Genomic DNA, 26,401 nt, shown 5'->3' with positions numbered 1-26,401 from the left:
AAAGATTAACAGATGATGACAATTTTGAATGTTGTTTTTAACATTTCAAAGCTTAAACTTAGGAATGTTATGAAAGCATTATAAATTTAGTCATAAAATTATTTCCTAATTCTAGAATTTCTGATCACTTTTGTTGCTGTTTTCTCCCTATATATCATGAATCTCAAGAAAATAGGATACAACTGTTATGGATAATTTAACTCCAAGAACATTGAACACAAGTATGCTAAATATTAGTTTTGGAAACAATCACTTTAGTTTCCATTGTGAAAAAATGATTTTATCTCTAACATAAATTTTAGTAAGCTTGGTCACAAAAACTGCATATAGTAATATACATAATGTACCCACAAAATGAACTTTTTTCTGAAATGATGTAGTTTAATACAGACCAGCAGTTCTTTCACACCTGTGTCACAGGAATCCTAAGACCTGAACCCGAGAACTCAATTTCAATACAGTAGTGGCCACAATAGGATTTACAAATGGTGACAATTATCCGATTACATCATCACCTTTTCAGAGCTCTATGACTAAATGGGAGTTGGTTAGTATGGTTTAAGAAGACCCCAAGACTAACCCAGTAATTCCTAACAGCATCCTGGCAGGGTGTCAAATGAAGTGGGAATCTGCAAGTAGCAATGGACTAACAATTTTGAATACAAATTTAGATACTCAGGTTGCTCACCGCAGGATCTAGTTCATCCAGATCACACATGTCCACAAGACTTAAACGGCATGTGGTTTTTTTTGTTTTGTTTTGTTTTGTTTTTGTATGTATGTGTGTGTGTGTGTGTGTGTGTGTGTGCAAGCATGTGGGTATTTTGATGTTGGCCTTTATTTAATAAACCCTAACCCTAACCCTAACTCTGGATAAAGCAACATCCATCGTCATCACAAAGAGAGAATGCTTTCACATTAGAAAATGGCACAATTGATCATAGCAGAAATTATTATCTTTTCTTTACAAATTGGCATTACTTTAAGGTTTACAAATAATGCTTTTAAGACTTGATCCATGGTTTAAAGCTTTCTACACACCAATCCATCCATCTTAACAAAGTATCCTTTGCAATTTCTAACATCTTTGAAGATAATGTATCTCTATCAATCCTTGTCATTTATATATAATGCTCTAATGAAAAAAAAAATGATTCATTCACTCACAAAATGTCTGGTGCTCCATATGTCGATACTGGGAAGCCACAGAAGGCCAGAAAAGGAACAAACTTTCCATTAAAAGAAAGGAAATAAATGTAAGGGAGAGAAAACAAACCACATAGAATTTGAAATATGAGTGAAGGCTGATTAGAGGCCAGAGTGATGGCTGATTGAGTAAGGGAGCTTGCTGCCATACCTGAGGACCTGAGTTCCATTCTTGGAGTCCACATGATAAAGAGAGAGAACCAATTGCCAAAACTGTTCTCTGATCTCCACATAAGTGATACAGTAGCATGTACATACCCTCACAGATGTGTACACACACACACACACACACTTAATTTTTTAAAGGTTATTACATACAAGGCAATATTTTTTCTTCTGTTTCTTTTGTTTTGTTTGGCTTTGTTTATTTGAGACATGGTTTCTCTGTGTAAGAGCTCCGGCAGTTCTGGAACTCATTCTGTAGATAGGGATGGCCTCAAACTCACAAATATCCGCCTGCCTCTGCCTGCTAAGTTTTAGGATTAAAGGCACGAGACACCACCACTTGGGTAAACAAGGCAAAATTTGTCAAAAAGGCCAAAGCCATCATGCTGACAAGTTGTTGGACTAGACCTTGAACAAAAAAGTTTAGTCAGCTGGGCCTCTATCTTCCTGAAACAGCAATGGGTATTGGTCACAATTTTTTACTTGTTCTCCATTAGTATGTCACTATGTTTAGTCACTGTCACCAACATTTTCCCCAGGTGGGCTTTTATAATGTGTTATATTTGCTACAAAAATAAAAGTAATGACTCTCAGGTATTTTCTTAAGGAATAATATAGGTTTTCTGATTTTTCAAAGAAAATTAGAAGAATGTAGTAATGAAAGCTTTAATCCTTATTTGACCTACAAAAAGTAAGTTTTACAGCTAGTTCTTTTTAAAAATTTAAATAGATACTTTTTCCATTTTTGTGTGTGTCAGCATCTCAGTATGTTGCCCAGGCTGGCCTTGAATAACCTATCCTCCTGCCTGAGAATCCCCAGTGCTGTGTGTGTGCATGTGCGATCATATCCACTTCCTGACCCAAATTTTGATCACTTCTCATAAGCTTGTTTTATGCTCTAGATAACAGTAACTCCAAACTTGACCTAAGGGAGCTTTTACTGTAATCCTCTTCTGGAGGAAACAAAGCAGAACAGTTAAAATCTATAGTTTATAGAGCCTCAGACATCAAATTAACACAAACATTTGTTGGGGGTCTCTCTGAAGTTGTTCTTTCTATGCCTCTTCTTCATAAGCCCCAAACTGCCATGGACTTTACACTCTTTTTTTTTCTCTAATTTTTAAAAATTCAGCACGTACACAATCATAAGACCATTTTATTTGCTTGCTCTCATTTGCTAAATAAGTTATGAAAACAATGGTGGGGGGAAAGGCAGGTCTTCAAGGGCTTCATTTTTTTTTAAAGAAAAGCAGAAGTGAACCCCCAGGGGGATGGGTGGGCTTATGAGGATGTAGCACTTCCCTCTAAGGCCTGAGAAGGAATTCATTGATTGAATTTACAACAATGAGGAGGCACCTCTGTGCTGTGAGTTTTCTTAGCCCTAGCTAGCATGGGAGTGTTATTTTCCCTTGTATTTAGACTCAGAATACAAGGACAACTTCAGGAAGAGGAAAAGGAAGAAGTACAGTCTAGGAACCTAGGATGTGAAGCAGGAAATTCTTTTCCACTGTACTGATTTAAAAGAATAGCTTGTTGGTGACCAATATATTCCACCACCATTCTGGAGTTCACTTAATACCATGGTGTTTTCACATGGATGGGTGATTATTTTTCAGGAAGTTAAAATGAATGGAACAAAAAGACATAAAATGGAAAGGACAGGAATGGACATGACTGGTCCTTGATTTCAGCACCAAATGAAGAAACAAATGAAATAAAGAAAAAAAGAAAGGGTATGACTGTTCCTAGGTATGGCAGAGGACAATGTTTATTATGGAGATGTGGGAGAGTATAGCTAGAGGGAAGGGCCTCTGGGACAGTTCACAATAGGGGAGGGAAATAGACAGGGGAAAAAGGGGAACCAGGTACAGCTGCTAGGAGGCTCAAAGGTACAAAGAAAAAGAGTAACTAAAATGGTTGGATTATATAGGGATGAGAATCCCAGCACCATGGGGTGGAGAGTTCAGGGTAGGGAGTGGAGTATACCAGCTATGAAGGCCCTGTAACAGTTAGGGACTGGCAGATGCAGGGAGAATTGGGGTCCAGGTCTGCTTTTATATGTTAAATAGGCACCTCAGTCATTTGTCCCAGGTTTGAGATCTAACACATATTATTTTCCAAATATCGAAAAATATCAATTCCTGAAATGAGTGAGGGTTTCCATTTGTAAGTATGAAGCCAACACAATATACATGCTTACTGAATTGTCATTGAACTTTCAAGAATCAATTTCAAACTCATAAGCCAAATGAAATGCTTCCCAACTCCCATCTCTCCAAAGCTGTTCTCTACCTATCTTTCCTTCATGCACGCCTTCAATTTTTCTACAAGCCACGCATGTGCACACACACACACACACACAGTTTATGCATGCACACACTCTTTCATGTCTTTATTTGCTCTGCAAGCAGTGCTTCTTCTCTCTCAATTAGTAGTACCTTTCCTAAAGTCATGCTCAGATCTTCTGTTGTCTTTCCCAATGGCCAACAGGAACTAATTTCTCCCTTCTCTGAAAATGTGAAGTATGTAATCCATACCTCTTGTGGCAGTAACAGTTTTCTATTGTGTTGTTGGTGCTCTTCTGTATTAGTGAAGATGAGTCCCTGATGAGAAAGTACTTTGGCACCTAACAAAGTGCACCACACATGTAGATCCTCCATTTCTACTAAAAATATGAACAAAACAGGTCCTTGAACAAATTAAATTAAAAGATTCCTGGCCAAATCTTATATTTTCAACAGCAATATCTGTTGAGCTAATGCAGCTCAACAGTCAACAGTCTCCAGAACAGAAAATTACAGAAAACAACAACAACAAAAAAAAACCCAAAACAACAAAAAGTGCCCAAAACTTGCAAATAAGGTCAAGGAAAAGAGTGAGAGCTTTCTCATGGCATATCAGTGCTTCTTCTGTGAAGCCAGCCTTGTCAGGGTCATGCAATTTTCCAGATTGTGGAATTTCTATTTGTTATTAATTAGGGCTTATACTCTGCAAAGACCAATGTTAGAAAAAACAGAATACATAGAACTTACTTTACTCAAATATCAAGGACAAGGCTGTATTTTCTTGTGGGTTATTAGCTAGTTTTGCATTTAATTTGGGTCCATCATTCTTGTAATCTTTTTCTTTAGTTTTCCCTGCTCCTATTTACACAAACCAGGCTATGATATCCTCTTTTGTTAAAAGGAGGTTTTATGACCTTGATGGCACCTTCATTAATGAGTCCTATGTGGACTCATTCAATTATTACAGGAAAAGGTGGAATTCACGATTTAAAAAATTGTTCTTTGAGAATATTAATAATTAGGACAAACTAGACCCAGTAGCCCACTCCAGTAATCCTAACACTCAGGTGGTCAGAGGCAAGCTGATCTCTGTGAGTTCAAGGCCAGACTGGTCTACAAAGCAAGTAAGTCTAGGACAGCCAAGGCTACACAGAGAAAACCTGCCTCAAAAAAAAAAAAAAAATGAGAAGACTGCTACTACCATTTTTCTACTCATAAATAATTATTTAATTTTTATTTAGAATACATTTCTTGAGTCCCATATTTAGTCAGCAATAAACATTATTTCTACTCCAAAGAATTTACAAAGAAGCAGAGAAAGACAGAAATACCCTTAACCTTTGTTAAGAATCACTTCTACTGTCATGTATGCCTGTTTGTAAGTTGGTCATAATTAATTCCATATAATTAGTTAGTATCTCAACTAAAATAATATCTGATCCCTTGAAATAAGAAATAATGTGGTAGTGAATTTCTTGACTTTGCCTCTCATCCTGAAATTACTGAACATGGCAGAGTGTAATTTTACATCACACTACAATGAATAACATTTTGTAAATTTAAGTCATACTAAAATTGCATTAGGAACAATATATTTGTTTTGAAATTATTACCAGCTATAATGGAAACCAGACACTACTGTTTTAAGAAGTTGAACTTAAAAAATTGAATGAAATAATCACCTAGTCCATGAAGATTTACTATAAAGCATAGGTGATTGTTTTTTGTTTGTTTGTTTGTTTACTAAAGAGAAGTAATTCTTATTATCCAAAACATCAAATGCCATCAATCACAAATATAAAATATGGCACATGGATCATTCTATTTTGTTCATCCTTTTATTCATATAATACACATTTATTTTTCTCTGAAATAAAGAAAATATTATGCTTCTTCATGACTGTTTCCCATGTTTAATTAACAAGGCACAAACAAATTCAGTTTTAGTAGGTTAGAAAGGTCAAAGTTGTGGCACCTGCTGTTACTGTCACACTGTAAGCTTCATCTTAACAGCATGTAAGGTAGGCAGGATGATCATTCAGTACCTAACAGAAGGGACCTAAATCCACTGGCCAGTCCTTTTAACTTCCATGTCACTTTTTCATAATTTTCCTTCCTCTATCTATTATACCATGCTCATCAGGACTAAAATGATGAACAGTTAGAACAGATGGTTCAGGAAGGGAAAAATAGCCCTTTTCCTACCCCTAAACACTACTGCAGAAATACATAACAAATTTGGAGCTTGAAAAATTTGCCAACATACTTGCTTCTCAGTAACCAATTTTAAATTTCCAGTTTTAAATTTCTAATCACGAAGAGGGTACTTATAAGTAAAAGCAAAACCTTCATGAGCACAAAATATTTTAAGCTTTACCCTAACTTTCCAGTGTTTATTTAATAGAGATGCTTTTAAGCTAAGAGTATCTGAAAGCTTAGCTTTATTGTGCTGAGAAATATACTGTAATAAACACCATTGAATGACATAAAATAAGCGGATATTTTCAAATCCTAGAGTATTTTTTAGTACAGTTCTGAAATCTATAGGACAAGCTGAAGTCTTGACTCTTCTATAAACTCTATAAGCTCTCAGCCAAATTGTGCTCCTCTCTGATTTGTGGATGTGTGTTCATCTATGTGCACTGATCCACATGTGTGCATGTGGAAGCCAAAGGATAGCCTATTTTCATTCTTCAGACACCATTCCACCATACACTCTTTTTAGAACAGGGTCTCTCTTTGGCCTAGAACTTGTCAAGTATGCTAGTGTGACTGATCAGTGAGGATATACCTGCCTCTACCTTCTTGGCTCAGAAACTACAAGCATGCTTCACACTGAATGGCGATTTGTTTTATTAATTTAGGTTTAATTAATCTAAGGATTGAACTCGGCCATTTCTTCAGTCCCTACTTCTTTCTTCCTTATTTAAGTTCCAAGGGAGGAAAAACGAAGAAAGACAGCTAAAATTAAAGGGCATTTGAAGGACAGTAGGAAAACCTGGTTTCATACAATAGATGCTTCCTAGATTATACAGATAAATGTTGGCAATCTGCATGAAGTTGCCCAACAGTTGGGGAGTCTCCACCGGCCATCTTGTCTCACCAAACGAAGCTTCCAGTACCACAATTGTGTTACATCTAATTTTTTGGCCAAAGGGGTTCAATGGGAAATGCCCAAACATCTAAGGCTGTTGCCAAGACTATAGGCTGCTCTCTACAAATTGACAGCAAGCCTCCATGGCTGAAGATAATACTTATACAAGTCATTGAACATGAAGAAGGTGATCTGGTGCCTACATGGAGCCTCCACTCCTATGTTCTAGCATCTTTGATACAGTAAGGTACTCTACATGCCACCAAAAGAAAATTGTAAATACCACACCAGCCACAAACCCTTTGATCTACAATGGTATTCTGCTTGCAAGAAATGCTAGGGCAATGGTGGCATAAAATTTGTGGGAGTAATCAACCAATATCTTATTTCATTTAAGGTCCACTCTACAAAATGGAACCTATATATAACACAGCTTGTGTGACTAAGAACTAGAGACTAAATAGTGCAGGGGCCTAGGATAAAACAAAATACTACTGTTCTAAAAAGTTTAGCAATAAAATGATACCCAGTGATATTCTGCTATACTCATAGATCAGTGTCTTGCTTGGCCATCATTAGAGAAGTTTCTTGCAGCAAATGGAAACAACTACACAGACCAACAACTAGACATTACAGGGAACATTCAGCCCTAAATGGAATGTCTGCATCAAATCCATCCCATTAGGGCTCACGAAACCCCTACAGAAAAGGAAACAAAAAGAGTGTAAGAGCCAGAGGGCATGGAAATAGCAAGAAAACAACAGCCTGTATATCAGTGGTCCTCAACATTCTTCATGCTGTGACCCTTTAATACAGTTCCTCATATTGTGGTGATCTCTCCAATCATAAATTATTTTGTTTACTTCATAACTGTAGTTTTGCTACTGTTATGACTCATAATATAAATATCTGATATGCAGGATATATGATATGAGACCCCCAAAGTGGTCCTGACCTACATGTCGAGAACCAATACTCTAAATCAGTATGATCAAAGCTCATATGAATTCACAGAGACTGAAGCAGCATGCACAGGGCCTACACAAGGACCTCTGTATATACACATTATGAAGTCCAGTTTAATGTTTTTAAGAGATTCTTGAGTGTGTAATGACTGGGTATCTGATTCTTGTGCCCTCTCTTGGACTCTTTTTCTTCTGTTTGTTGTCCAACTCCAATGTGTTAGTTTCTGTTTTATATCATCTCATCATATCATATCATTATATTATATATTATATTATATCATATGTAGAAGATTTTAGAAAGTTCTCCCTGTCACATTCACCAATCTAGGATGTGGCAAATGTCTAATTTGCATTTTATGTGCCAGTAGGAATGAAAAAAATGTAATTTTTACCTGTATCCTGTCATTGGTTTAAAGTTATAGTTGGATTTTCATTGGTCTGTTGAAAAACATAGCTTTGAAGCTGGAATGTGGCAGGAATGAAGTAGAAACATAGGACAATGGAAATCAGATATCTGAGGGTGAACCTAGCTAAGACTCCTAGCAATGGAAGGTATGGAACCTGAAAAAGCCATTTTCTGTCATCTGCAAGATTTCTAACAGAAGGATTTGGACACCAATTCAGCCACGGAACTCTCAACCCAGAATTTGTCATGGCTATAAGATGTGCAGGAGTAAAGATGAAGTAGAATTTGAGGGAATGGTCAACTAATGAGAAGGGTCCATCTTGAGATCCTGGCTATGAGAGGGAGCTCGCCCTGACACTGTTATTATTCTGCTATACTTGCAAACCGGAGCCTAGTGTAAATATCATCAGAGACTTTACCCAGCAAATAATGGAAACATGCAGAGATCCACACCACAGTCAACATTAGGCGAAGCTTGAGAAACTCTGCTGAAATGGGGAGAAAAGGATTGTAGGAGCCAGAGGGGTCAAGGACACAACAAGAAAACCTACAGAATCAATTAACCTGGGTCCAAAGTGGCTCACATAGTCTGAAACTCCAACCAGAGAGCATGAATGTGACAGACCTAGACCCTCTCCGCATATGTAACAATTGTGTAGCTTGGTCTTCATGTGGGACTCCTAATAGCGGGAGCAGGGGTTGCATCTGACTCTGTTGCCTGCCTTAGGTACTCTTTCCTCCATTGGGCTGTCTAGTCTAGCCTCAATAGGAGAGTCTTATTGCGACTTGATATGCCATGGCTCATTGATATCCATGGGAGTCCTCCCCTTTTCTGAGGAGAAAGGGAGGAGGAATAAATGGGAGAAGGGGAGATGGTGGGGAAAGAATGGGAGGAGAGGAGGGAGGGAAACTGCAGTTGGGATATAAAGTAAAATAATTAATTGATTAATTTTAAAAAGCTACAATCTATGAGATCAGTGTCTGATTGGCTGCTGTGATGTTACTTATTTGTGCTATTATCTGAATCTGTAGACACACTATATTTTATGATCCTTATTATTATTTTTACTATATTATGAATCTGCTATCTTAGTTCTGGGAACATAAATGATTAGAGAAGATAAAATGACTATAAAACATCATTATTTTGAGAGTAGTTATTTTAAATATTTGTATACTTGAAAAATAAGCACATTAAATATCTTTATTTTTTTCCCCATGCCAATTCCTGGTAATCCTTATGTTAGGTTTTGAATTTTCTTATTCCAAGTACTTCAAATAAGTTAAGGTCATAAAAATTTTATCTTTTTATGTTTGTATTATTTTACTTAGCATACTGTTTTCAAACAACTGTGTTTAGAACGATGGGGATTTTCTGGATTTAGTGAGTAGATATACAATATTAAAAATGTACTGAATGCTACTAATTAGTGGAAATTTGTTAAAATGGTAATTTTTTTCACACATTCAAGTTTGAAAATTCCTCTCATAATTCTAATATATATTGTCTTAAGAAGAATTTTCTTAGATTACTTTTCTACTTTCTTACTTTTCCTGTGTCTTTGAAGTCTAGTACTTCTGACTGTGCAGTGGATATGATGACTAAAACATTGTCAAGAGGCTAGGATTCACTTTTCATATATTTTAAATATGTATTTCAATTGAAAGAGAATTACATCCCTTTCTTCCCTCTTTCTTTTCTCTAGCCTCTCTCAGGTATCTTCCCTCCACTCACTTCATGGCCCCCAACTCTCAAGCTAATAGCCTCTTTTTCTTTGATTACTATTGCTTTATAAATATATATGTATGAACATGTATATATACAAATATATAAATATATGCACTTTGATGAGTCTGAAAGAAATAAACACATTGTCTCTCTAAACAGGTGGAGATGGACTTATAAGCATTCAAAGCTCAAACTGGCTTAGTATAGAGGCATCATACACATCTGTGCAGAACAATTTTCTCAAGATTCTTTTCTTACTTTATATTGATCTTTTAACCAATTGATACATAATAGATAACATGCAGATAGGAGACTTCAGCATCTGTTTCAAAATAAATGCACCAGACTCTGAAATTCTGAGATGAATTATATTTGATCCATATTTTCAAAGACTCCACATTATAATTGTAAAAGATGGAACCAATATGCAAAATACTGTGTTAAAAAACTCTTTCAAATTTTATTGATAAAATATTTTGACTTGGAGAAAAGAGACATGACTCTGGTACAGAAAGCAAGACAAATACAATTAAATTGGCTCTCAAGTTGTGACTGACTGGACTTGCTTTAGCAGCCTTAGTAAACTTACAATACACCTTCTAAATTGTGCTTTACTAGGGGTGTTCTTTGTGAAGCTGATTAAAATCTACAGTATTAAGAATGGCAGCCTTACCAGGCCACAGGGGAAGACAATGCAGCCAGTCCTGATGAGACCTGATAGGCCAGGGTCAGATGGAAGGGGAGGAGGACCTTTACTGGACTTGGGGAGGAGCATGAGAGAAGAGGGAGGGAGGCTGAGATTGGGAGGTGACAAGGGAGGGACTACAGCTGGGAAACAAAGTGAATAAACTGTAATTAATAAAAATAAATAAATTTTTAAAATAGAAAAAAATGGCATGAAATAAGTTCAGAGGGAGTTATAAACTTCCAGTTCTTTCCAATTTCATCTGCTCTATATTAACTTTTGTATAATATTTACTATTAAGAAAGATTTGTTTCTTTTTTCCAAATAATTTTATTTTTATTATTTATTACAATTTATTCACTTTGTATCCTGGTTATAGCACCATCCCTCCCTCTTCTCCTCCTATGCCCCTTCCCTAGTCCACTGATAGGGGAGGTTCTCTTCCCACATTATCTGATCCTAGCCTATCAGGTCTCTTCAGGACTGTCCGGATCCTCTTTCTCTGTGGTCTAGTAAGGTTACCACATCAGGGGGAGGTATTAAAAAAGCAGGCAGAGTTTATGCAAGAGATTGCCTCTGCTTCTCTTATTATAGGGCGTCTATGGAGACTGAGCTCCCCAAGGGCTACATGTCAACATCAATAGACTCAACTCTCAAATAAAAAGACAAAGACTAGCAAAAAGGTTGCAGAAACAGGATCCAACATTCTGCTGTATTCAAGAAACGTATGTCTGCAACAAAGATAGACACTAACTCAGAGTAAGGGTCTAGAGAAAGATTTTCCAAGCAAACAGATGCAGAAAACAAAATGGAGTAGGCATCATAATATCTAATAAAATAATTTTTATTTCAATTTTATGTTATGTGTATTGGTGTGAGGGTGTCAGATTCTCTGGAATTGGATTCACAGACAGTTGTGAGCTGCCATGTGGGTGATGGAAATTGAACCGAGGGCCTCTGGAAGGGAAGCCAGGGTTTTTAACCCCCAAGCCATCTCACCAGCCTGAGATTTTTCTTTTGAAAACATTTATTTTAGTATTATTATTTGTGTTTGTGCATACATGAATGTGAGTGGGGGGGAATGCCTACGGAGGCAAGAAGAGGGAGCTGGAATTTTAAGAGATTATAAGCTACTGACTTGGCAAGTGTTCTCATGAGTTAAGCTATCTCTATAATCCTAAGAAAGATTTCTCCTTTAAAGTTAAGTATTGAGTAGACAGAAAATATTCCAAGCTAGCACTTTTCATCTGAAATACACCATGGAGGAGAGGGTGGATACTCACTTCAACATGTTGACAGGTTTGGATAAGTTTAGCCAAAAGAGTCTCCAGTTCTGTGTTCCTCTTAATAAGGTTGGTGAGATTACTCTCCAAATTTTGCTGTTTAAAAAACAAAGAGAGAAATGTTATCTACATAGCTTTCTACTTTAGTATGTACAAAATTAATCTTCAAACAAGGGATATATTTTCAGAAATCTTAATGCTATGAATGCTTTTTCAAGTATTTATAAATTTAAACTACATTTTTGAAAGTTGTATTTCAAAGATTCTTCTAGATATATTAAAATTTTGTGTTTCTATAATTTTACTGTGTTAACACATTTACATTTAATTAGAAATTCAGCAGTAATTTACTGATAGATACAGACCTAGGGAGACAGTACATAGTTCAATATTTATCCCTTTGCTTTAGACAGAAATGGTAATAATATCAAGAATATACTCCTACATTATATAGTTTAGTTTTAGCATTTTTAGATTTGCCAATTTATGGGTAAATGAGGTTAACCTTTTAGAAGATTTGAATTGACCAGCTATGGTTAAAGAATATGGCAATTTATAACCTTTTAAAGGAGTTCTTGTTACACATATGACGCACACACACATATCTCACACTTCCCAATCATAATATAGCTTATCCTCTCTGTTTCCTATTTTTTTTTAACTTTCTATCTGTGTAAATGTCCTTGAACTGTATATTCTCATCATTTAGCATCTTAATATATGGCTATTCCTTAAGAGTATCAAATTGGCCAAGATGGCGACTAGCACACACAGTTTCCGAGCTGTGGAAGAGATAAAGTTCTGAGTTGATGAGTGGAAGAACTTCTGAAGCCAGGGAAACAACGGAGAGACTTTCTAAACAACAGGGAACATCGCAGGAGGTGAAAACCTTGGTCTCGGGTCACCCAGGGACTTGTTTGGGGAAGGTGAAAAACGATCCTTTGATCTCTCGGCACTCCCCTCCCCCAGACCTCCCTCCTCCTCAGCACAGCTGACTCGCCTTTCTCAGCACAGACCTAACTGCCTGGGGCCTACAGCCACTGAGGCGGAGCCCCAAGTCCTTTATCGGCAAAGGCCAGCAGTACTGTGTCTCGGAGCCCCAGATTCACGCGAGGCGGCTGCACCATCCTCCCAGGGCCCGAGTCTGCTAGACACCATACTAGCTCCACAGGAGCGCCATCACTGACGGTACGGCCCGCCCAATCCCACAGTGACAGAGAATACGCTATATACTCACCAAAACCAGACAGAAACGCCATACAAGCTAGACACACCAGGCGCTGGGCCTCTGAAGCTTGGAGAGCACAGTGAAGAGACCCCAGGACTTCCCAGAAAGCATCTGGACTAGCAACCCAGTCTCCAGTTACAGCGGGACTTTCTAACCTGGCGGCTGAGCAGCACTGAGCTGGCGGGGCACATCAGCCCTCCAGTTTAAGACTAACCGGGGCCAAACCAGAGAACAGAAAGGCTGGTTACCCCGATTCCCACTGACGTGACCACCCTGAAATCTCCAGCTGCAGCAAGACCTCATAACCTGGCAGTGACAGCAGCACGGAACTGGCGGAGCACATCAAAGAAGCAGGGCCAAACCAGAGAGCAGAGAGCCCAGATACGCCGATCTCTGCCAAGTGTCCTGCCTGTAAGTGAGTGCACCCTTGAGAATCTGCAGCTCCACTGATCCTGGGTTCTTCTAAAACAGAAGCCAGGCATCGAACCCCCTCCCACCCATATACCCACTTTGGGAAACAGAGGGGCACTTGGAACATTGAAGTTCCTGCTCTGTGGGTCTAATTGAGGAGTTAAGGCAGTTAATGCCAGAAATTATGCTGCGATCATCACTAGCGCCTGCGACATATACATTGCAGAGCCCCTCCCACACACTCAAGGGTTCAACATTAGCCATCACTCTGTCCCTCGAGACACACGCCCACACCCACTTACACACACACACACATATACACACGCACGCATGCACGCTTGCATTTGCCTCTGTTTGCGCCTGCGTACTTTCCTCCCACAGGTACAGCTAGTCCTCAGCATACGCTAAGGACACGGGACCTCTCTCAACTTCCTGAAGAATTCTCCAGACTCGAGAGACAGTACCAGTCTGATCGGCAGAATCCAAAAACAAACAGGGAAGATCTCAGATTAGCCAATGGCCAGGGGTAGGCGAAAGAACATTTCCAACATAAATCAGGACATCATGACTTCACCAGAAAAACCCCAAAATCGATGGATACTCCAATTCATCAGAAGCACAGGAAAATGACCTTAAAGCCATGCTTGCACAATTATTTGAGGCTCATAAGGAGGAAATGAACAAATCTTTCAAAGAGTTGGCCAGTCAATTGGAGGTAAAGAAAGAAGAAATAGACAAAACCCTTAAAGAAACACAGGCAAACATAGCCAAACAAATAGAGGCACAAGTAGAGAAAAAAATAGTGGCATACAAAAAGGAAATGAACAAAGAAATAGAGTCCATCGTAGAGAGACAGGAATCCAAATTCAAACACATAAAAGAAATGGTGCAAGGCATGAAAACAGAATTAGAATCAATAAAGAAAACACAAAATGAGAAAATTCTTGAGCTGGAGAACTTGGAGAAAAGATCAGGAACGACAAAAGTAAGCATCACCAACAGAATACAAGAGATGGAAGAGAGAATCTCTGGAGCTGAAGACACACTTGCAGAAATTGATACTTTTCTCAAAGAAAAAGTAAAATCAGAAAAATTCCAATCACAAAATATCCAAGAAATCAAGGATGCTATGAAAAGACAAAATCTAAGAATAATAGGAATTGATGAAAAAGAAGACTCCAGGCTCCAAGGTCCAGAAAATATTTTCAAGAAAATCATAGAAGAAAATTTTCCCAACTTAAAGAAAGAGATGTCCATAAATATATAAGAGACCTACAGAACACCAAATAGACTAGACCAGAAAAGAAACACATCACGTCACATCATAGTCAAAACACTAAATCTACAGAACAAAGAAAAGATATTAAAAGCAGCAAGGGAAAAAGGCCAAGTAACATATGAAGGTAGACCTATCAGAATCACACCAGACTTCTCATCAGAAACTATGAAAGCCAGAAGGGCCTGGGCAAGCATCATGGAGACTCTAAGAGATCACAAATGTCAACCCAGACTACTATACCCTGCAAAGCTTTCAATCAACATAGATGGAGAAAACAAAATATTCCATGACAAAACTAAATTTACGCAATATCTATACAGCAAACCAACCCTACAGAAGATACTAGAAGGAAAACTCCAATCCAACGAAAACAAATTCACCCAAGAAAACAGGGCATACAGATAATATCCCAACAAAAATGAAAAGAAAACAAGCAATGAAACAAGGTAAGATCATCGACTCCATTACAAAAGGAACTAACATGCATTGGTCAATATTATCTATCAATATTAATGGACTCAACTCACCAATAAAAAGACACAGGCTAACAGAATGGTTACGGAAACAAGACCCAACATTCTGTTGCATCCAAGAAACACACCTATGCAACAAAGATAAACACTACCTCAGAGTAAAGGGCTGGAAAAATGTTTTTCAAGCAAATGGTTCCAGAAAACAAGCTGGAGTAGCCATCCTAATATCTAATAAAATAGACTTTCAACCCAAGTTAATCAAAAAAGATAAGGAGGGCCATTATATTCTCATCAAAGGAAAAATCCAACAAGAGGACATCACAATTTTGAATATCTATGCCCCAAATACAAGAGCACATACATTCATAAATGAAACAATATTAAAGCTTAAATCATACATTGATCCTAATACCTTAATAGTGGGAGACTTCAACACCCCACTCTCATCAAGGGACAGATCAACCAGACAGACACCAAATAGGGAAATAAAAGCACTCACAGAATCCCTAAATCAAATGGACCTAATAGATGTCTACAGATCTTTTCACCCAAACTCGAAAGAGTACACCTTCTTTTCAGCAACACATGGAACCTTCTCCAAAATAGACCATATAGTTGGTCACAAAGCAAGCCTCAACAGATACAAAAGGATTGAAATAATCCCTTGTATACTATCTGACCACCATGAACTAAAGCTGGACATCAACAACAACAGAAACAACAAAAAGCCGACACGCACATGGAAACTGAACAACTTACTACTCAATGACAGCTGGGTCAAGGAAGAAATAAAGAAAGAAATTAAAGACTTTCTAGAATTCAATGAAAATGAAGGCACAACATACCCAAATTTATGGGACACATTGAAAGCAGTGCTCAGAGGAAAATTTATAGCACTAAGTGCCTACAAGAAGAAATCTGTAACATCACATACAAACAACTTAATGGCCCAACTGAAAAACCTAGAAAAAAAAGAAGCAGATACACCCAAGAGGAGCAGACAGCTGGAAATAATCAAACTAAGGGCAGAAATCAATCAATTAGAAACAAATAAAATTATCCAAAGAATCAATGAAACAAAAAGCTGGTTCTTTGAGAAAATCAACAAGATAGACAAACCCTTAGCCAAACTAACTAAAAAGCAGAGAGAAACCATACAAATCAGCAAAATCAGAAAGGAAAATGGGGACATAACTACAGACACTGAGGAAATCCAAACGATTATTAGGTCATACTACAAAAGCCTATATGGCACAAAATTTGAAAATCTAAATGAAATGGATAACTTTCTTGACATATTCCATCTACCAAAATTAAGTCAAGATCAGGTAGAAAGACTGAATAGTCCTATATCTCCCAAGGAAATTGAAGCAGTCATTAACAGTCTCCCCTCCAAAAAAAGCCCTGGACCAGATGGCTTCAGCGCAGAATTCTACAAGACCTTCAAAGAAGTACTAACACCAATTCTCCTCAAACTATTCCATAAAATAGAAACAGGAGGAACACTACCAAACTCATTCTATGAAGCCACAGTCACTTTGATACCTAAACCACACAAAGATCCAACAAAAAAAGAAAACTTCAGACCTATCTCTCTTATGAACATTGATGCAAAAATACTCAATAAAATACTTGCAAACCGAATCCAAGAACACATCAAAGATATCATCCACCATGACCAAGTAGGCTTCATCCCAGGAATGCAAGGGTGGTTCAACATACGGAAATCCATCAATGTAATCCACCACATAAACAAAATGAAGGAGAAAAACCACATGATCATCTCCTTAGATGCTGAAAAAGCATTTGACAAAGTCCAACACCCATTTATGTTTAAAGTCTTGGAGAGATCAGGGATACAAGGCACATACCTAAAGATAGTAAAGGCAATATACAGCAAGCCTATAGCCAACATCAAACTCAATGGAGAGAAACTTAAATCAATCCCACTGAAATCAGGGACAAGACAAGGCTGCCCACTCTCTCCATATCTCTTTAACATTGTACTTGAAGTCCTAGCCAGAGCAATAAGACAACTAAAGGAGTTCAAGGGGATACAAATCGGAAAGGAAGAGGTCAAAGTGTCACTATTTGCAGATGATATGATAGTATACGTGAGCGACCCCAAAGATTCAACCAGAGAACTTCTTCAGCTGATAAACACCTTCAGCAAAGTGGCAGGATACAAAATCAACTCAAAAAAATCAGAAGCCCTCTTGTATACCAAAGACAAAAAGGCTGAGAAAGAAATTAGGGAAACAACACCCTTCACAATAGCCACTAATAACATAAAGTACCTTGGTGTGACTCTAACCAAGCAAGTGAAAGACCTGTTTGAGAAAAACTTCAAGTCTTTGAAGAAAGAAATTGAAGAAGATCTCAGAAGATGGAAAGATCTCCCGTGCTCATGGATTGGTAGGATTAACATTGTGAAAATGGCCATCCTGCCAAAAGCAATCTACAGATTCAATGCAATTCCCATCAAAATACCAACTCACTTCTTTACAGACCTTGAAAAAAAGATTCTCAGCTTCATATGGAGAAACAAAAAACCCAGAATCTCCAAAACGATCCTGTACAACAACAGATCATCTGGAGGTATCTCCATTCCCGATCTTAAGCTGTACTACAGGGCAACAGTAATAAAAACTGCATGGTATTGGCATAGAAACAGAAAGGAGGATCAATGGAATCGCATAGAAGACCCAGAAATAAACCCACACACCTATGAATACTCAATATTTGACAAAGAAGCCAAATCCATTCAATGGAAAAAAGACAGCATCTTCAACAAATGGTGCTGGACCAACTGGATGTCTACATGCAGAAAAATGAAAATAGATCCATATTTATCACCCTGCACAAAACTAAAGTCCAAGTGGATCAAGGACCTCAACATAAAACCAGATACTCTAAATCAGCTGGAAAAAAAAGTGGGAAACAGCCTAGAACTCATTGGCACAGGAGACAACTTCCTGAACAGAACACCAACAGCACAGGCTCTAAGAGCAACAATCAATAAATGGGACCTCATGGAACTGAAAAGCTTCTGTAAAGCAAAAGACATTGTCATCAAAACAAATAGACAGCCTACAGATTGGGAAAGAATCTTCACCAACCCTTTATCTGACAGAGGGCTAATATCCAGTATATATAAAGAACTAAAGAAGCAGAAAAGCAACAAACCAAGTAATCCACTTAAAAAATGGGGAACAGAGTTAAACAGAGAATTCTCGAAAGAGGAACATCGAATGGCAGAGAAACACTTAAAGAAATGCTCAACCTCATTAGCCATTAGGGAAATGCAAATCAAAACGACCCTGAGATTTCACCTTACACCCATCAGAATGGCCAAGATGAAAAACTCAAGTGATAGCACATGCTGGAGAGGTAGTAGAGAAAAGGGAACCCTCCTCCATTGCTGGTGGGAATGTAAACTGGTTCAACCACTTTGGAAGTCAATCTGGCGCTTTCTCAGACAACTAGGAGTAGTGCTACCTCAAGACCCAGCTATACCACTCCTAGGTATATACCCAAAATTTGCTCAAGTACACAACAAGGACATTTGTTCAACCATGTTCGTAGCAGCTTTATTTGTAATAGCCAGAACTTGGAAACAACCCAGATGTCCATCAACGGAGGAATGGATACAGAAATTGTGGTATTTTTACACAATGGAATACTACTCAGCAATCAAAAAGGAGGAAATCATGAAATTTGCAGGCAAGTGGTGGGATCTAGAAAAGATCATTCTGAGTGAAGTATCCCAGAAGGAGAAAGACAAACTTGGTATATACTCGCTTATATAGACCTACAAGACATGATAAACATAATGAAATCTACACACCTAAAGAAGATAATCAAGAAAGTGGACACAGGCAAAGGTGATTAATCCTCATTTAGAAAGACAAATGGGATGTGCATTGAACTTATGACAGGAGTCTACCACAAAAGGCATCTGAAAGACTCTACCTAGCAGTGTTTCAAAGCAGACACTAAGACTCATAACCAAACCCTCGGCAGAGTGCAGGGAATCATATGAAAGAAGGGAAGTTAGTATGATATGGAAAGGATAGGAGCTCTACAAGGACCAAATATATCTGGGCACAGGGTCTTTTCTGAGACTGACACTCAATCAAGGACCATCTATGGATATAACCTAGAACTTCTGCTCGGATGTGGCCTGTGGTAGCTCAGTAACCAAGTAGTTTTCCAAAGTAAGGGGAACAAGGACTATTTCTAACAGGATCTCAAGGGCAGGCTGTTTGACACCCCCCCCCCCCAGGGGAGGAGCAGTCTGTTAGGCCACAGAGGAGGACTTTGCAGCCAGCCCTGAAGATACCTGATAGGGTCAGATGAAAGGGGAGGAGGTCCTCCCCTATCAGGGGACTTGGAAAGGGGCAGGGAGGAGACCAGGGAGGGAGTGTGGGGTTGGGGAGGGAATGAGGGAGTGGGATACAGCTGGGACACAGAGTTAACAAAATGTAACTAAAAAGAAAAAAAAAAGAAAAAAAAAAGTGTTGCATATAAAAATGCTGTCCTTATTCTGCCTTGTGTATGCTCTAGCTCTGATGAGGAAAATTAGGAACATGACTACTGGTGGTTATTTTTTTTCATGGATAAAATATAAGGCTTAAAGGAAATTTCTTTTACTACAAGAGACAATATATTTAATTTTCTGAGTTACTTTTTCTTTTAAACAATCATAATTTTTTATGTATATTCATAAATTATCATGATTTGTAAGGACTAGTAAGATGTCATTTTTGAGTTTAAAAATAAATTGGACACATTTCTTAACAAAAAAAAGAGTATCAAATTGACAGTTTCCTAGATTAAATATTTAATCTCATTTTTGACCATAATAACCATTGACTATAAGAGTCATTAAAATTTCTCCATTCCTCTTTTTTTCCATGTGTTCTCCATTTATACTATCCTTTCACTTATTATCCATTTACAAATAAATACATATCAAGATTCTAGTAAATGTCAGTGTCTGAGAGAGACACTAAGGACAAAAAATAAAATGTCTTATTTCCTATTCACAGGGAGATGGCTATTTAAGTGGGAAAGAGAGGCGGGCTAGAAACGAAGGATGGGAGAGAGTTTAAAGCTACCTGGAGGTATTCAAGATGATGAAATCTTTCAGCTGAGGATAGACACAAAGAGGTGGAGTTTTTGTTGGACAACAGTATTAACTTCTTAGAAGATGAGACTCAGGTAGACCTGATCATGAAAGAAGAATCCTCCAGAAGAGAGAGATGATATGACAAAATCAAAGAGGAATGAAAGTAATGAAACATAGCAAAAACATGGGATAATGGGAAATTTTATGAACAAGATATAATAGACATTGGATTTGTAATGCCATCTAGCATAGAAGACAGAGACTGTGGGTATGGGTCAAGTGGTATAGTACTTGCCTAAAAAGGCCCTGGATTATATCAAAACAAAAGAAAAACAAGCAACAACAAAAACATTTCACTCTAGAATTTATGAAAAGAAAATTAGCCTATTTTCTTTGCCTAAACTTTTCATTCAGAAAGGTAAATTAAGGAAGATAATTATTTTCAACTTACATTCAATAGGAGTGTGCCAGAAATAGAAATCTCTGATTAATTTTTTAAATTAATTTAATTATTTATTCTGGCATTTATCTTACTTTTTAGGTTTGGGGATTTGTATTTGCTTCTTTGTTTGATATATAGACTTGTTTTGTAGCCCAGGCTGTCCTCAAACTCTTCTTCCCCATGACTTAGCAACTCAAATGCTTGCACTACAGGTGAGAACCACCATACTATGCTTTCATATTAATTTTTATAATGAGCACATTTTTGTTTCCTGTAGGTTCTTTATCACATATCCCATTTCTTGTTAAAATGTGTTCTATTGACTGATACTCCAACCAAGGACCATGCATCGAGATAATCTAAAACCACTGCACAGATGTAGCCCATGGCAGCTCAGTCTCCAAGTAGGTTCCCTAATAAGGGGAACAGGGACTGTTTCTGACATCAACTCAGTGGCTGACTCGTCGATCACCTCCCCCAGATGGGAGAGCAGTCTTACAAGGTCACAGAGGAAAACAATGCAGCCTGTCCTGATGAGACCTGCTGGGCTAGGTTCAGATGGGCTGGGAGGAGGCCATCCCCTACCAGTGGACTTGGGGACAGGCATGGGAGGAGAAGAGGGAGGGAAGGTGAGGTTGAGAGAGTATGAGGGAGGGGGCTACATCTGGGATACAAAGTGAATAAAAAAATAAATAAATTTAAAAAATGCTTTCTATTCCTTTTCCAAGAATGCAGCTCCCCTCAGAATTCCAAGAAGGTTAAGCATACATATTCTTATGCTCTTTTGAGTAAGAGAAGGTCCATATTTCCTGTTGTGTGCGTAGTATTTCCCAAGGATCTGATTTTAGCTTGTGTCTTGTAATTTTTGTGTGACAGTTCATCTACTATGAACTTTGTTCCCATGTTGTGATTTGGATATTGATGTAGTTTAGCCAGGGGAGGTCCGTACTCTGTGTTTCAGGTTTGTTCTTTTCCCTAAGAGGGTACTCCCACAAGACGCCTAAGTTCAAGTGTGGCCCAAATCCGGTTTTGACTCAGTGCCTGGTTTCCCTCCATGTGACTTCCATGTCTGGCTTCAATTCCAGAGAAGGTGTGAGGTGTTCTGTGAGCCAAGTGTGTACATGAGCAGTCTTTTCTTTCAGCTGTATGATGTGTGGCTTTTTAAATTAAAACTTTTCAAATTTTAATTTTTTTCTTCACAATTTATTCATTATATATCCCGATTGAAGCCTCCTCCTTTAACTCCCCAGAGGCTTGGCTTTTGCCACAAGAAGTGTACACCCCCTAATTGTTCCTTCTATCCCCACTATTCTAGTTCATTCTCACTTCTTGGGAGCAGTCAAGCTTCAGTCTCTCCTCATCATTCCCCTCATTCCATTTCTGCACTTTGATATTTTCCCACTCATGTTTAATCTTGGGTATATACACTTGATGGTACTTTAGAGAATGAGTTTAACAGCCAGTTTAGAGGCAACCTGATTGTTTTCAAACCAATTGTGCATATACACATACACCACACATACACACACACACACACACACACACACACACACACACACACACACAAAGAGAGGGGGGAGTGTTTTTCCTCTTTGGAGTAAAGAAATGGCAGCGTAATGACGTTAGAGTCAGAGACTGAGTCTTGAGACTGAATCATTCCATTACTCAGTATCCTTGGTTTAGATATGACTATTGTAAAGTGAATTTTATTTTTCTTCTTCAATGAGCATACATGGAAGAAGATTTCTAGGGAAATACATCATCTAATTGTTCACGGTCCAATTGTCATGGGTATGATTTTTCTAAATCTAGCCAGTAAGAGAGCCAAATTAATGCAATCCAAAACATTCAGATTTTACAAACATCTGCTTGCTTGCCCCTCCTATTATTAAGTCTACTTCATGCATAAAATATGTTTTTAATCAAATTATATAAGGACTAAAGTCTGCCATTTAAGCACTATGACCTACCTAGGTCTTTTTGGGTTAATCAAACATAAATAGTATAAGTGTTATTGAGGTCCACAAAAATTACTGAGGTAGTTAAAAATACAATAAAGGGAAATTAAGCTGAGAGATTTATTTCCAAGTAGTGCAAAGGGGCTGACAACACTTTTGAAGAGAACATGGGCAGTGGGACAGTACTAAAATGCAGGCTTCATTAAGCTATGCATTCATAAGCTTCCACTATAGGGAATTCACTGGAGGTTTCTGGAATTTAACTCTGTCACTAACAGCCTGTGTGATGGTCTGCAGCTTTTTAACTTCCTAATTTTGACTGTGTTTTGTGGAGGAAAAAAACGAAAACAAAACAAAACCACTTTTCAATGCAAGAGTCTTGGAACTTCAGTACTTGAGAGGTGAAAGCAGGAGGAACAGTAGTGCCAAGTCATCTTTAGCTACATAAAATCCTGACTCAAAATAAAACAAAGCACAACTTCCATATGTGATGCCTTTTTCCTTATGTATACCTAAAAGTCTACAGAATAAAAAAAAAGTAGTTTTCGTTTTCTGTTGTCACCTTAAAACCACCAATATCTTTTCATGTTCTAGTCAAGCCAAGCTTTAGAGAAACCTGAAGTATAGGTGACCATTTATGATCATGAAGGGATGTGGATTACCATTCCAACTGGGCAAATCAGTGGCTATATCTTTGACTCAGTTTCTTATACATAACATGAGGATAATGGTCAACCCACCTATCTATACTATCACTAAGGTTATATGAGAAAAGGAACATACACAGTAGGAAGCTACACACTTTTGATTGAAGGAAAAAAAGAGAAACTTTTAGCCTGTTTTCACAGCAAGAAACTAGAGAGCTCAATTGTATGCCCCCAGCAGGCATTGTTCTTAAGTATGCTGATGTCTTTTTTTTTTTCTTCTTCTTCTTCTTTCCTGAATGCACCTGTTATCTTCTATCTCATGGTAATATCTGGACCCAGGAAAGGCAAACTATAGTTCTGGGGAAACTCAAGAAAAGCTTATTCCCCTAGAATCAGTTCTCTACCAGAAAGAATTTGCTATACTGGAAAACAGCTCCCCCATCTTCTGGAAGGGACTACTGTGAGCTTTGGTCTATAGAAATTTCCCTAGGGCCTCACTGGGTAGGAATGTGGGGGTCCATAGCAATAGCACACTCACTAACATGTCCTCTTTCTTCCTCGTGTTTCTTTGTATCATCTCCCAGTTCAAACTCTCAGTAATAGTCTGCTTCTGGGAGAACTCAACTACAACTGTTTCTTTGGACATCCTAACAAATTTTGAGTATTATTTCTTTTGATGAGAATGATGAGGATTGTTGAGTTGACAGTTCAATGTTTTAGAAAGATATTTGCAAGGCCTCTCTCTTCCTTTACCTAATGTCTAGCTTTCTGTTTCTAAAAGTCATATAGCCTTCAAATTCCAGGTTCTAGACTGGAACTGTTATCAAAAATCTAATATGAGACACATATCTGTGCCACACTTTGCATTTTCTAGTAGTTACAGTTTTAAAAGTAGAAATAAATAAAACAAACTTAATGATATCATTGTTTCAAAATATCACCAATATGCAAGCTTTGGTGAGACATTTTATATTCTTTTTTTCCTTTTCTTTGCTAAGTCTTTGGAATCTTAAGTCACACATATCAGCCATACTTCAAGTGTACCACAGTAAAACAAAGCTAGTAACTAATAACAATGGACTATACTCTCGAAAAAGACCTTTTCAGTAAAGAACTACAAGAGAACTTTTGTTGGCCTTAAATGGTCTGTGACAATGACTCAGTTCTGTTGCTGTTTTGTCATAAAAATCAGTCACAGACAGAGAGTATAAAAATGAGTGACCACCACACTATTGTTTATAAAACAGGTAGTAGATGAGATTTGACCTGTAACTGCTGTTTGCCAAGGATTGGGACAAACTCTACAATATAAAAAACTAAAATGTCACTACTTTCTGGGCGGCTAGTATGCACACACACACACCCTTATGTGAAATGCTAATCTGTGTCATCAACACTTTGTGTAAGAGTACAGACACAGGCATATAGGCTCAGGAAGAATTCTTTGTATGCAAGATAGAAAAAATACTTTTTGCTTATGGCTGGCTAGTTTAACTTGATAGAACTCACAACAATCTGAGAAAAATTCAATATGACCTATAGACATATTGCTCCTAGAAACATAATGATTAAGCTCATAATGTAGGTATAGATTCAGTTACTAGCTCTAACTCCTCCAAGTCCTTTACCCTTCTTTCTTTACTATTTCTCACGAACCTGCAGAGGTATAAACAGGAAGAAATGTATGAGATGCCACAAAAGAAAGCCTGGCACAAACAGTGGTCTAGAACTCCTGGTTACACAGAATGAAAATCTTGTGTTCAACTTTAGACTTTTATAAATATTATAAAAGCTTAATTTATAATCCACCCATCATCAGGCTAAACAGTATTTTCCTACTTTTCAAAGAGTGTTTCTTCAAATAATTTTTGGTTTACTAGTAGGTAGCTATAAGACTATATCCTATCCTAGCTTGTATATCCCAGAAATACTGAGTCCAATCTGTTCAGAAATCTCATGACCTTATATTAATTCCATTATTCTCATCTTAACTACATACGCACACACAGAGGTGGGGGGATAAGGGGACAGAGAGAGAGAGAGAGCTAATTGTAACTGAATGCTACTGTCACTAGTTGGTGCCATATTATTATATGAAGCCCTCTATATTTTCTAATATAAATGGCTAAGTTTCTGCTGAGTCTTAATCATGTGAATTTCCCCTATTCCCCCAACTCTTTCACTATGCTTCTGCCAACCTGTGACAGTAGTCTGTGGATCCCAGCTTCACTCTCAGCCTGGGCACAGGTATACGTTCTTCCATGTGTCTAGAGTACTTGTGCATATCAGGAAATAATCACTTTTGAAGAGAGCAAAACAAAACCATACCATGCATCAAGTACGTAGTGTATACTCATGTTTGCTTATTCTTTCCCTGACAGACACTTTCTAATAACCACATGGGAACATGAAAAACTAAATATTCACTGGACATCCTTTCTGAAATCTAATGTAGTAAATTGTTGCCACATTTATTTCAAATTCTATCTTGAATCAAAGCGAGTTGCTCCTAGGTTTAATTCACACCTTCTTAGGTGAGCTTTTCATGGTACTGCTAATTCTGTGCGAGGAAAAAAATTCTAACAGTCATTGTTTCTGGTTAAGTGCTATGGTTTGGGTATATTTTGACTGTTCCACAAGGGTGCGCATGTAATTAAAGATGTGACCTCTAGGGTGGTGATACTGAAAAGTTGTTGTAGAAAGAACATTTATGGTTAGGGCCTCGTGAGAGATCACTGGGTAACACAAATTAGAAGGCGGTTTTTGTGAGACTCATTGGTGATTCTCTCAAGAGGCCTGCTACCGAATGTCTCCTCCAACTCACTGTCTCCTGACTCAAGTTGTGATTTCTTACCCAAACATGTATTTCCACCATTAACATCTACAATTTCTATGAGGCTTTCAGCAGAACTCATTCAACACAAGTACAATGATATTGAATCCTGAAAACTGTGAACTAAACAAACATTTCCTTCACTAGTATGCAGGAAGCAAAGATAGGCAGGAAGATTATA

The 26,401-nt window shown here is 37.8% G+C and overlaps 1 protein-coding gene across 1 annotated transcript in view; it reads right to left on the bottom strand.

Annotated features, from left to right (window-relative positions):
* Nucleotides 1-26,401, bottom strand: part of Mid1 (midline 1) — a 200,429-nt gene that overhangs the window by 67,300 nt on the left and 106,728 nt on the right. Inside the window, exon 3 of the mRNA XM_055613368.1 lies at nt 11,819-11,914. Within this exon, the coding sequence (XP_055469343.1) occupies nt 11,819-11,914 (96 nt within the window). The remainder of the gene's footprint in view (nt 1-11,818; nt 11,915-26,401) is intronic.

Source organism: Psammomys obesus, unplaced genomic scaffold, assembly GCF_907164565.1.
Source record: "Psammomys obesus unplaced genomic scaffold, mPsaObe1.curated_primary_1811, whole genome shotgun sequence".
In the NCBI taxonomy this organism is placed as follows: Eukaryota; Metazoa; Chordata; class Mammalia; order Rodentia; family Muridae; genus Psammomys; species Psammomys obesus.
The sequence above is the reverse complement of the archived record's forward strand: the minus strand, read 5'-3'. Positions and strand labels throughout refer to the sequence as shown.